Source organism: Anguilla rostrata, unplaced genomic scaffold, assembly GCF_018555375.3.
Source record: "Anguilla rostrata isolate EN2019 unplaced genomic scaffold, ASM1855537v3 scaf1220, whole genome shotgun sequence".
NCBI classification, from domain to species: Eukaryota; Metazoa; Chordata; class Actinopteri; order Anguilliformes; family Anguillidae; genus Anguilla; species Anguilla rostrata.
Window position 1 is genome coordinate 4979 of NW_026986542.1, and position 13669 is coordinate 18647.

At 41.4% G+C, this 13669-nt stretch overlaps 1 protein-coding gene across 1 annotated transcript; it reads right to left on the minus strand.

Moving 5' to 3' along the window:
* Window positions 1-382: 382 nt before the first annotated feature.
* Window positions 383-8504, minus strand: LOC135247315 (putative high affinity immunoglobulin gamma Fc receptor IB). Its single transcript, XM_064320616.1, has 5 exons — window positions 7657-8504; window positions 7159-7434; window positions 4879-5175; window positions 4187-4462; window positions 383-2001 (listed from the first exon to the last, which is right to left on the minus strand). Exons 2-5 carry the CDS (start codon window positions 7328-7330, stop codon window positions 1889-1891), a joined length of 858 nt encoding a protein of 285 aa, XP_064176686.1. The 5' UTR covers window positions 7331-7434; window positions 7657-8504; the 3' UTR covers window positions 383-1888.
* Between the last annotated feature and the right edge of the window lie 5165 nt (window positions 8505-13669).

The following is a 13669-nucleotide window of genomic DNA, read 5'->3' on the forward strand; positions in this document are numbered from 1 at the left end:
TTGCATTACTACCACGTGTGCGTGCACATGTGTAGAGGACTAAGATTTGATTTTTCTACCCCATCTGATCTGAAATCTGCATGCCGCCCTCATGCCACTCGAAGAAAATTTCTCTAGATCTGCCCCTGGGTACTGGTAATATTCACCTGTATGCGGATGGCACAGTTGTCTGTTGTTCTGCTGAAAAGCTGCAGATTGATAAATGTATTTTGCAGGCTAATGAAGACAATCTAAAACTGACTAAATATATGCTGCTTACCAAAGAAATATTGATCATAGCGACTTGAAAATGGACAAATTAAATGATTTTAATATTGAGAGAGTAAATAAATACAAATATCTTGGAATTTGGATTGATAATGAATTTACTTTTAAGGCACTCTTGAAAAAAGAGGGCTTATTTATTTAAAATGTAACTTTCATTTTACCATGTAAAAGTGATTGAGAACAAAGTCAAGAAGGTATGTGTCAAAAATGTTTTTTCATACAATACATACAAAGGTGCTTTAAAACTAGCATTAGCAAGGATAATATATAGGATGAAACAAAGGACACAGAAAAAAATGTGTTGCGTCAGAATTTTAGGCAAGCAGCAGTTACAAAGAGGTGGGGAGCTAACAGGTGCAACGATGAGTAAATGCGTTCTGTAAAATTCTCTTTGTGTTTCCAAATACTAAATAAAAGTATGCAATATCCCACCTTGGTTTTTTCCCCTTTTCCTTCCAGATCAAAAGAACACAGTCTCATCTGAATGTTTTACAACACCTGAATGCAAGATTTAATCCCATAGTTTAAAAAAATGGGCAATGTTTAAAAAATTTTTTTAAATAATTTAAAAAGTACCCATTGATGGTGAAATGTAGTATGAAACACACATAGGCAATACCCACAAAGGAAGGCCTACAAAGACCTTCACCAACAGCAATACCTGAGAAACCGACACCTTCGGAATTTGGAATGTTTGCATCGTTAAACTTGTTTTGAAGATTTAAATACAGTGTGTGCGTATATCTTACCCCACATGATATAATTTCTATAAGACAATGACTTTATATTAACAAATAATGATTACTGGTATATCAATGAAATACACAAAGAAGGCTGTAAAAATACAGAACAGAAGGCCATACGTGTTCAGGAGGTTAAGCCCAACAGGAGATTCTCAGATTTGGTCCTGAAGACAAACTGGTTTTCGAGCTCATTTATGCAGCAACACTCCCAGAACTTAGGAAGATTAATGATTCAGTCGTGACAGTAAGTAGTACCTGAGTCATAATGTTGAGTGCCAGCTCGAATGAATACTTTCCAACATTGTGGCACTAGGACTAAACCACCCAGAACAACATTAAGAAACAGTGAAAGAGTGGAAAATGTTGCTAAAACATTTGTATCAAAATGTATTTGACCTAACACTGGAATCCACCACCATTTCACCCAGGACAGTACTATTAAAAACCCTGGGAAAGCTATTTATATTGGACATACATTTATAGATTTCTAAGGGGTATTGTATTTGTGTAAGCTTAGAAAAATAGAAAGGTTTGCTAGACTTACTTACAAGCATAGACATGTATTTGTTTTTTTTTTTCATTACAATAAATTTCAAGCTGAAAGTACAAGCATTTATTGCAAGCTGCACAGTGTCCAGTGTGAATTCAGCTGTAACAGTGTTAATGCACCTCTTAACAGATAACATTTGGTCCCACTCTGGAATGTTGGGCCAAATGTTATCTGTTAAGCGTTGAGTTAACACTGGAACTTATACTGTGTACAAATAATTTCTCTGAGAGTATTTCTGGGTGCTCTTAAAATATTCTCTGCACAATAACTGGGTAATTTGCAGTATTGCAGCCAAGTTTTCTTCTCCATGACAGGGACAATCGTTGGCTCAAATGCAGCACCTCCTCATCTTCCTCACCCTCCTCCAAAAGCCTTCGTTCACAATGACGGACAGGAAGAGCAAGATGGCCGCCCCCACAGCGATCCGTGCTAGGTTCTCCACTGTGCAGGAAACAGGGGGGAAATAAAAAAACCAAAGAGGTGAGACTCAGAGTTAAGGGACTTGCTAAGACTTGCATCCTGTTATGCTGTGCCCACCACCATCCACTGTTAACGGCAACCTGCCAGCCAGTTAGCCAAGATTGGGGAAGGAGGGTGGTGCTACAGATAGTGTTTGCGGACCCATTTGGTAACCCCCCCCAACCAACCAAAACTAACCGTCGCTAAATGGTTTCAATCGACAAGAATCATTGCATGTGCGCCCTGGCTACAGTCATCGCTATTCTGTTGGTTGTTCTGCATTTTGGTTTTTCCCCTGGTATCTGTTTGTCTATTAGCATGGTATGTGGTAGCCATGGAGACAAGGGTGTGTCAGTCGATTGGCCCGATCAGAACTACATTACCAGCAGACATTCTTCAAGACTTCAACTTGGTCACAAAGGACAGTCGCAACAATCGAACACACAATGTTTGTGCTCTCATTCATGCAGACGTGCAAGCCGGCTTTTGCATGAGGCAGCAGCGTCATCCTGAGCAACTTATCAGAAACAGAATCAGAATCGGGTTTATTGGCCAAACATGCTTTCTTCACATGTAAGGAATTTGACTCCGGTTCACAGTAACTCACACTGTACATACATTCACAATGTCAACAACAAACAACAACAAGAGTAGGTTTTACCTACAGTGAGCAGTAGTGAAAGTGTGTTGTGCTCATACAAATAACAAATATGTAATAAATATAAGTGTATGAATAAATTATAGCACTATGAACATGGCTGTGGGTATGTACAACTATTTTTTCATAGACAGGTTACATGGCTGGGTTAATTGTTCATGTATAAAACTTTATACATTTTACATTTATACAGCAGGATAAGTACCTTGCTCAAAAGTACAATAGCTTTGCACTACCCAGGTATTGAACCTGCAACCTTTAAGTCACAAGCCCTGTTCCCTATCCAATACACTACACTGCCACCTTTGGACATATGCAATTTGTTCTATTATTTGCAGAGGTGGAAAGTCCAGGGGTCAGAAGGTAAAAGTATTCCCTTGTGTTTCTTCCACCCATGGACTCAGCCAACTGATTTCATTTAGTTCTACCTCCTGGCTGAAGAATTGTCCTAATTATCAAATCCAGGTGATTGGGGAGGAAGTTTACTTTCTAAACCTTGATTTTACACCTGATGATTTGTTGACAACTTTTAGTTCAGTCATTTGGTTTTGCTGTTTTTGAAATTGTTACTATGATATTTTGTTTCATTAGATTATCTTTGATTACACTATATTTCATAATCTATCATTATCTACAGACCTGGGTCAAGTACGTTTTTGTTTTTTTTTTGGATTCAAATATTTTTCTACGCTTTACTGATCTTTTCTGGGGTATTGGAACCAATGAAATACTCTCAAAAAGTGCAAACCCCACCTTCTGGTCATATTGGCAGGCTCAATTACACCAGGCAAGATCAATAGAGCACAGAAAAGTATTTGAATCCAAAACAAAAACGTATTTGACCCAGGTGTGATTATCTACCATCACACATTTCCTTTTATCACATTATCTCATTACCTCTGGGGTGAGTTGAGTATGTGGGTGTAGTTTCTGTCAGTGTAGCTGTGTAGGATGTGGTTGTTAAAGACAGTTCACAGCATAGTGATGACCTAGCTAGGTTTTTCATACCTGCCCTGACCCAGAGGTTTCCTTGTTGTGTAGATGTTGTATATTTTTTGTATTAAAGGTTGAGATTAATTAACTTATTTTGGTAATAACATGTGATGTGGCATATGTGATATGCTGTTATTTTTGCTTCCTGGTTGTAATAATTCAGGGGGTTGTAACAACCATTGGCTGTAACAACACCACTAAACCTTTCCTCAGCCAAGCACACCAATCAAGAGCCTTTAGCATAGTGTGCCGTTTTTAGCAAGGCTGTGTTGTGACTGAAAATCACTTACTTTTGCGTGTGGGTTGCATTAGCTGCATGGATTGGCTTCGACTGTTTACCCTTAAGCTCAAAACACCACGGTGCACTGTGGAGTACTGACTGAGTCTATTGCAAACAAGATAGCGTGACTTCCTTTCACACGCTGTGCTCACCACGAGCGCTTGAAGGGTGGTGGAGGAAGTGGTCTTGGGTGAGGCACATTTCATTAATAGCCTGACAAAGGGAGTGGAACTCACCAATGTTGTTTGCTCTAAATCCTTCGCTGATCTCTGTGTAAGACGGTTGGCCTGCTCTGTTTCCTCTGCATTCATATTCACTGCTGTAAGAGTTGTTTCCAGCGGCAAGTGTGAGTCTATCCCCGCTGGGGTCCAGTGGAAGATGCCGTCCATCTCTGTACCACGTGTAGTTCCATTTAGCAGAGCTCCCCTCAACCTGACACCTCAGAGTCAGACTGTCTGACCTGAAGATCTCTGTCCATGCAGTCTCCAGAGTCAGCACAGCCTGAGGACGAGCTGAAACGCCACAATGATTAGGAAATGGGTAATTAGAGCATCGTGCACAACTATAAATTATAATACATCATAACGCCATGCCCAAAACATGATTTAAAATATCACTTATTGGTGCATGTATGTTTGCACTTCGATGTCGCTGCTTGCCCGGTGGCATTGTAATGTTTAAACAGGCAAAGGCCTTCCCCAATAGTGTAGGAGAAGCACTGAATAGTCTAGAATGTGATTGTATTCTGTAGAATTAAAATTAGCCTTCACTAGAACTAAGGGGCCTAGCCCAAACAATTAAAAACATCCCCAGACCAAAGTGTGTCCAGATACTTTTGGTCATATACCGTATAGAACATTTCAGAATTATTTGCTTTATCATATACTAGACTGAGAAATAAAGCAGAAAAATGTATTTCTTATGTTACCAGTTATGTTGAACTGGAGAGAGTCACTGTACGGTGTGTAGAAAGCGAGGCTCCCTCTCCTTGCTCTGCACCAGTACTCTCCACCATGTGAAACTGCAGCAGCGTGGATGGTGTAACTGGACCCGTCAGTGCTGCTGGAGTCAGTGCTGGTCAGTGCTGTTCCCTGTGTTTCTTTGAACCAGAGATACTCCCAGCCAACAGGATCTGTGCCAACCCTGCAGCTCAGGGTTACTGTATCTCCTGTGAAGATCTCTCCACTGGGGGGGTCCAGAGTCAGCAGGGGTTTGGGGGCCTCCCCTAAAAAACAGGTATAATTTCACCCGCAGGTTAAAACACCAGAAAACCAGTGAACCAGTAAGTGAACATACATTTCAGATGCTACTTTAAGACACTAACCATAATAAACAAGCCACAAAGAACAATCCACAACATTACAGTTAAAGTTACAATCTCGAAGATTTCCGTTTCGTTCTCTTTGGCAGTACCAATGGCGAGAAGCGGTAATTGCAGGTGTGTTTTTGGACCTCACTTCCCATAAGTCCAACTGGACCCAACCAGTGTCGCCTGTGTGACGTTGGCCTTATTTTTTACAGTCTCTGGTTGGCACCTGGGCCACGCCAACTATAGCACTTAGGCTACTATTTACTGAATAAAACATGGTTGTTATAAAAGTAACGTTATGTACATACTCATTCATTGTCTAACATTAGGCTAATAAGCTGTCTTTACACTGCTGAGCCGGGTTAAAATGCTGTAGCAGACCTGGGGTAGAATTATTGATGATCAGTTTCCACTGACGTTCTTTATCCACCTTTTGCCCGGTATGAACAACTTTACACTGCAGAGAAGAATTCGTGGGATTCGCTGTGGCTCGTGCAATTATGTATCTCGTGCATAATAAACAGTCTCTCGTGAATGATTGTTGTGTGATATTTTTGAAACAACTGCCTTGCAAAATGTTACCCCCGGTGTTTCTGGTTTTGCTAGCTAAACTGCTCGAGGATAAAGCTGAGCTGGGTGTTAAATTAGCAACAAGAAGAATAAAACAAAAACAAAGGAGATTTCATCAAAAAATGTCATCAAGGCTGAAGGAACATATGAGGAAGCGTAATAAAATAATAACGCTAATCCATACTGCCGTATTCTTTTATTTAGTTTTCTCCGGCTTGACATCTTTACACAGAAATCAGACCCGGCTCTGCTTCACCTATACCCCGGCTTTATTCCAATCATTATAATATATTGATGAACTTGATGGCAATGTAAATAACACTCACGTTAAGGCCAGTTCAGATCAATGATTCGCAACGAGACGAAACGGTTTTAGAATGTTGCAGAGAAAATTGCAGCGGTGTGAACTGGTTAGTTGCAGAGCGTCTGAAGCCGTTGCCTGGGGTCTCAAAAGCCCCACCTTGTCAAATCGCCAAGTGCAGTTTTAGAACGTTTACAATCAGACGTCTTGGAATTTTGCAAGTTGCATCCAGTCTCGTAGCAAATCATTGATCTGAACTGGCCTTCAGTTAGCTACGTTGCAACAAGGTAGCATTGTATTCGAGAGACAGTTTGCGAGGTCGGTAGCGTTAGCTAGCGTTTTTTCTAATTGTTAGCTGACATTAGATTGTGTTAATTACATTAGCTAGCTAGCTAACGCAACGTCACCTAATATGAGAGATGGATACTGTGCGCAACGTTGTCTAAACTAATGTTGCCTTTATTGACATGGTCCGGTAGCTAGCGTTAGCTGTTCAAATAGCTATGTAATTTAGTAACGTTACATTGTCATCAAATGTAATACGAAATCTACATCAACAACTAATATGACCTCTCATGTTACACAAAAAACTTTTTAGGGTTCCATAACCCCACCCCCCCTTTCTCTGTTATTGTAACGTGAGCAGACACCAGAAAAAACAGAACGCTGCTCAAACACAAATGAGTTGAAGAGCGAGTCTGTTGCGTTAGCTCCGCCTACCCTCTCTGGCGGACCAACCACTGATGGGTGATGGATAACGCGTCACTAACTATGCGCCGCTTGTGATTTTTTCCCGGGACTGTTGCCACAGACACACAGTTCTTTAATCATAAATAATAATAATAATATAAATTAATATAATAATAGGCTCAATCACCATTGTGTTACCTAATTCGGCGATAGATAGTGACTTAACAGACATTTATTTTAATGAAAATCTTCGAGATTATTACTTTAAAGTAAAAAAATTGAAATACTACATTTTAATTATTACATTTGTATCCATTATGTAATACATGACATCTTACCAGAAACTTTGAGTGCAACTGTACTGCTGCTGCCAGTGTACAGTACTCTTTCCTTATGCTGTCCTTGACATGTGTATGTTCCCGCGTCTGACTGAACAGCAGACAGGATCTCATAGGTGTCCTCATTCATGCCCACAGGAAGTTCTTGTCCATCTCTGTACCATTTATGCATCCACACAGGAGAACGGTCCTGAATGTCACAGTGCAGAGCCGCTCTCTCTCTGTTAAAGATGCTTGTCCATCCAGTCTGTAGAGTTAGAACCACGGGTGGGAAAGCTGGACAGACCAGGAAACAAAGTGCAAGATGAAGATGGAGTCACAGGAATAACTGTTTTACATGGATTGCTGATGCTTGTCAGTCGACAACTTTCTATACAATATTACAAAGGTAACCAAAAAAAAAAAATCATTTGCAAATGCTGGATATTAATTATTGAACTTTTACATAAGCATTAATATAGGTCTAGCTAATTCTCACAGCACAACAACATTACTCACCATCTACAGTCAGTGTCACATCATTGCTCTTTTCAGTGTCAGCTCTTCTTGGATTTCTCCCTTGGCAGGAGTATCTTCCACTGTGTGACTGACCTAGAGGTGGGATTGTGTACTCATTTTCACTCTGGCGAAAAGACTGATAGAAGAGTTATCTTCTTTGCGCCACAGAGAACTCCACCCAGTCTGAGGGGACTGAATCTCACATTTGAGAGTCACGTTCTCAGTGGGGTAGAACTTCCTCCATGCTGGGTTCAGGGTTAGCACAGGAGACTATAGAGCTGCCAGGACAGGACACATTCAAACCCAGCACAGGGACAAAGAATTCCACTTCCTCAGAATTTTTTTTTCTTTTTTCAGCAGGCATTCAGGAATCTTCCCGGTACATGTATTAATACATCAGTGAACATTTCTTAGGCGATATAAATTTTCATTTTCCATTGTAAAATATTAATTGTGCAAAGTGCCCTGGTCAATAGAATCCACTAAGTGTCAAAATATTAACACAATTAGTTATAATGAAGCTCCATCTGTCTCTGTGCCAGTTTTGCAGTCACAAAAGCATAATAAGGCATGCTAAAAACAGTGAAGTAACAAGAAGAACTACATGTGCATATTCCAGATTATTAAGAAAGATATGGACTACAAAGCCATTTATTTTTGCCCTTAACTTACAAATGCATTGCAGCAACAGCTGGCTTTTAGTCACAATCATAAATTGGTAAGTAAACTTTGATGATTTCGGACATTGTAAAAGTGTGTTTATTAAAAAAAGAAAGGAAAACCTTCATTTAATTGTTAGTCAAAATTAAGTTTGAGTGAAGACTGAATCTAAGGCAGTGTGTACCTTCAATATTCCCTTTATTTCCCACAAAATGCACTTTATGGATAAAGCTGTATGAATAAGATGAATAATACGTGAATAATACATAATAATGAATAATACGTGCACGTGAATAATAAAAATACTTGCCTGCCTCTTGTACAAAGAACATCAAGACAACCAGTCCAACTGGAGGGAATAAAATGAAAATGAGGGGTTTTTTAACCAATAAAGAAAATCAGCAGCACAAATGTAGTGCACAGAAACACAAAAACAGGAGAGAAAGAAAATAAATGCCCAAAGCCTCCTTGTGTCTTTGATGTAAATAAGGGAACAGAGGGTAATATTTGTAAGTAGGAGTGAGAGGCAGTGTTCAGTGTAGTTATTTTGACGGTAAAGCCTGGAAAGCACTTTGAAAGCACAGAGACTCTATAAACGGAGTGTAGACGGAGTGTAGCACAGTGGGTAAGGAACTGGGCTTGTAACCGAAAGGTCGCAGGCTCGATTCCTGGGTAAGGACACTGCCGTTGTACCCTTGAGCAAGGTACTTTACCTGCATTGCTTCAGTATATATCCAGCTGTATAAATGGATACAATGTAAAAAGTTGTGTAAGTCACTCTGGATAAGAGCGTCTGCTAAATTCCTGTAATATAATGTAATAAACCTACACTTAGGGAGATAGCATACCATCCACTCCAGTTTGCCATGTTATTAGTACTTCACAAACATGTAACAGGTTGTGTTCAAAAAATGAGAAAGAAATGTACTTTCTGGCTAAATTATATTACTTCCACGGAACATGACAATGTTCTTATTCACACAGTGATGCATGGTGACTCATTCACACCTAGAATGCATCATTCACAATGTTATTCTGATTCTTAGTGTGATTCCTTCTTGTTTTAATTCACTATAAGAAAGACAGAATGAAAAACTCACCTATTGCTGTGGTGAACTCATCCATGTTGACCTTTCTCTCCCCTGCTCTTTCTCAAAGAGGTACAGCCCTGCAGCGCTGGCTGGTTTTGTTGGTGGATGTGTCTCATTCTTTTAATAGAGCCGTGGTCAGAAACTGGTGTGGTAAAAGCTACTCCTCATGAACCACGTAAAAAAAAGACTTCTAAAGAACTCACAGACACAAACCTGCACATTCCCACATTTAAAGTGTATACCTTTCTGGAATTAGTAAATTTATTTATGCATTTATTTGCTTGCTTGTTTTCAATTATTTATTATATTATGGTTATGATCGTAGCCTACAGCAATGTGACTACACAATGAGAGGAGAAAGTAATGAAGAACATGATCTACACACGAGATGAGCGTGCAGTTAGAGACAGGAAATGAGATACAAGGGAGAATACAGAGCAGTATAACCCCTTCTGCATCACACCTTTTTAAATCACAAGTCTGAAAATGACATGCCCAGAATAAAATGGCTACTGTCCTTGAGCCCTTTTGACTACAGGCATAATCCTGGCTCAGCTGAAAGGTAACCCTTGGGAGCTTGTTTTCAAAGAGTCAGAATTGCTCTTAAAAAATAATAAATCAGAAAGTAATAGAAGCTCAAACACAGTGGGAGTTTTTTCTCTCACCTAAAATTTTCTCTCACTTAAAAAGATTATTGTTATTATTATTATTTATTTATTTTTATTTTTTTTGTGGAATACAAATGCCAGGTGGGTTTAAAAATACAATGAAGCACCCACACCACTGGGCAAATCCTGGTTCAAAATTGAATACCACCAAAAATTTGCATTCTGCATTGTTTTTTTCCTAAGCTATGTCCAGCCAGGTTTCCAAAAAGGCCATTTGGAAACTCAAAAAGGACACTTGGTTACCAAATGATATTATGGGTGTTTATAGATGTAAAATACATTGTATACTATGTGCTAGTTGAAGACGTTTGCAGAAATTCTCACTTTCCCTGCCCCTGCCACTCTCCACCACCCTCCCCTTGCTCTCCCCTTGCTACCTCTGGCAGCAGCAGGTCTGAAAGACTGTAGAAAATATCTACATCAGCTATCTACTTTACTAATCCATTAACCAAAGTCCATTGATCAAAGTTTTTTCTTTTCTTCCCCCAAAATACCCCACCCCCATCAACATGTCAAACACGTACCACAATTTCACACCACATGTATCATTCAAAATCAGGCCTACTCCTTATGTATAAGAGTACCGAATATTACATTGCAGGCATTTAGAAGACGCTCGTATCCCGAGCGACTTACAACATTTTACATAGCATTTACATTGCATCCATTCATACAGCTGGATATACAGCTACTGAAGCAAAGCAGGTTAAGTACCTTGGTCAAGCGAACAAAGGCACTGTTCTACCTGGGAATTATGCCGCCCATATAATAATACATATATTGTGAGAATGTATTTAGATGCTCACCGATATAAATTTGAATCAAGTCCTTCACTGAACAAGTCCTCTTTTTTGGATGAAAAATTGCTGTGGATTTTGTTCAGTGGATCCTTCTCGTGAAAAAGACACCGACTGTACCATGATCTTGTCGTCCGTAGATTTCCAAAACGCACTGAAGGTGAGGAACCCCCAAGCCTTTTTTGGCGTCCCACATGTTAGAAGATAAGGGACCGTTTTCGCTAAGTCTTTGCCACCGTAAAATGGGTTATAGAGATAGAACCGTGAGTTTTAACACTTTCAAACGGTATGTCGTGTTACCAGGCTGCTTTAATTTAACAATAATGCAACTGAACGAATGCAACTGAACCCATTCCACGCGGTTAAGGCAAAGGCTGTTTATGTACACATTTACCAGGCCCGTATACGACTGGCTGTACCAGAGCACTTGTAATTATTGCGTTCTCTCTGCAGATAGCATAGTTTAGTGTCATAACGCACAAAACGTTTTAAGTCCATTGTCAATGAATAGTTCCGTATGCCGTTTATGGTCGTCGGTCGGGGCTCAGCTCTCCATCACACCACACCACCCACTTCCCGTTTCACACCAGCAAACACCGCCCCCTGCTGACGCTACAGCGCTCTGGACATTGCAGGAACGCCTCAGCACAGCTGCGTGCACACGCAGACAGACACCCAGCCGCACCAGACGAGAGTGAAACAAGCCGCGCGTGCCGCGGTTTTGTACAAGACGCCGGCTATCTTTAAAAAGGCAGCTCGCCTCGCAACCGAGAGGTATTCCACGGTAACTAGACATTGCCTTTTCCCCAGTTTCTAGCCAAGTCCCACACGCACTCGGACGATTGCTGGAGACTCTTCCTACCGCGTCGAAATGTTCTACCAGTAAATTTATAGTCATTTCTATGACCATATCGGGAAAATACTTCCGCAAGTAAATTGCGCTACTTTAGTAACTCGATAGGGAAGACGAAATGTCAGAAGGCCGTCTGTAGACGCGCTGCGGGAAGCCATCACCTACAGCTGATTTCCCTGCTTTTGTTAAGCGCATTTTTTTCTTTGGCTTTTACTTTCGTTTTGACAGCAACGCGTGGAGTGTTACCGTGTGCGAGACGTAAGCTGTACAGTGGTTGCCTCTAGTAAAGCTAGAACTGGTGACTTTTTTGGGTCCTGTCTGGCCAACATTAAACTGCAGCATGAACCACATTTCACCTAACTGGAGTGAATTTTTCACTTATTGAAAGAAGAAACAGGGTCAATCCATAGAATATGGGCACAATAAAATATGTTTGTTGTCTTTCACATCTGATATAGTGACCCCTGCTTTGCTCAAGTTCATTTTTGGCTGTAATAATTTTTCCTTTTAAGAGCATTAAAAGGCTTTCAACAGGTAATATGATCTTCCCAGTATATTTTCACATTAATAAAACAATGTTTTTACATTACATTACAGGCATTTGGCAGACGCTCTTATCCAGAGCGACGTACAAGAAAGTGTATAACCAGGAACAAGTATGACGAAACCCCTAGAGAGAAGTACCGGTCCAAGTACAGGGAACAACCGCATAGTTCAACTTGGACCCTGATGGTTAAACTGATTAACACTAACAACGAGAACGGCAACAACGCAAAAATAAATAAAAATACAAGTAGTCGTTAAGTTAGGCGCATCAACTAAGTCACCTACGAAACAGCTGTCTAGTTACAACCCTAAGTTTAGTCATTTACAGGGGGGAAGGGAGGGATGGGGAGAGGTGCAGCCTGAAGAGGTGGGTCTTCAGTCGTCGTTTGAAATGGGTCACAGTCTCAGCTGTTCTGACCTCCACAGGGAGGTCATTCCACCATCGTGGGGCCAGAACAGACAGGAGACGTGTTCTGGAAGTGCAGGTGCGAAGAGGGGGAGGTGCTAGGCGTCCTGAGGTAGCAGAACGGAGGGATCTGGCTGGCATGTAGGGTTTGAATATCTTGTGAAGGTATGCTGGGGCTGATCCCTTGACTGCCTGGTATGCTAGGACCAATGTTTTGAATTTGATGCGAGCTATAACAGGCAGCCAGTGGAGGGTAGTGAGCAGGGGAGTTACGTGGGAGTGTCTGGGGAGGTTGAAGACCAGACGAGCTGCAGCATTCTGAATGAGCTGCAGCGGTCTGGTGGCAGATGCCGGTAGTCCAGCCAGAAGAGAGTTGCAGTAGTCCAGGCGGGATAGAACCATTGCTTGGACCAGGAGCTGGGTTGAGTAGGTGGTGAGAAAGGGGCGGATTCTGCGGATGTTGTATAGGAAAAATCTGCATGCCCGGGTTACTGCTGCAATGTTGTTGGAGGGACAGCCTGTTGTCCATCATCACTCCGAGATTCTTGGCGCAGGGTGATGATGTCACTACGGTGTCCCCTAAGGAAATGGAAAAGTCGAGGAGGGGAGAGGTTAGAGCAGGAATAAAGATTAGCTCCGTCTTTCCCGGGTTGAGCTTCAGGTGGTGATTGTCCATCCAGCTCTGTATGTCCCTCAGGCAAGCGGAGATGCGGGCAGGGACCTGTGTGTCCGATGGGGAGAAGGAGAGAAAGAGTTGCGTGTCGTCGGCATAGGAATGATAGGACAAGCCATGGGCAGATATTACAGGACCAAGGGATCTGGTGTACATGGAGAAGAGAAGGGGACCAAGGACTGAGCCCTGGGGAACTCCGGTGATGAGGGGACGGGGTGGTGATACCTTACCCGCCCAGGCAACCTGGAAGGAGCGGTCAGAGAGGTAGGACTCAATCCAGTCAAGGACTGTGCCGCGGATCCCTGTTGCTGCCAGGGAG

Coding starts and splice junctions, on each gene's coding strand:
- LOC135247315 (XM_064320616.1), bottom strand. CDS start 7,330: ATGCATAAATGGTACAGAGATGGACAAGAACTTCCTGTGGGCATGAAT. Junction 4,463..4,878: donor TCTCCAGTTCAACATAACTG/GTAACATAAGAA, acceptor GTGGCGTTTCAG/CTCGTCCTCAGGCTGTGCTG. Junction 2,002..4,186: donor ATTTAGAGCAAACAACATTG/GTGAGTTCCACT, acceptor TTTCCTGCACAG/TGGAGAACCTAGCACGGATC.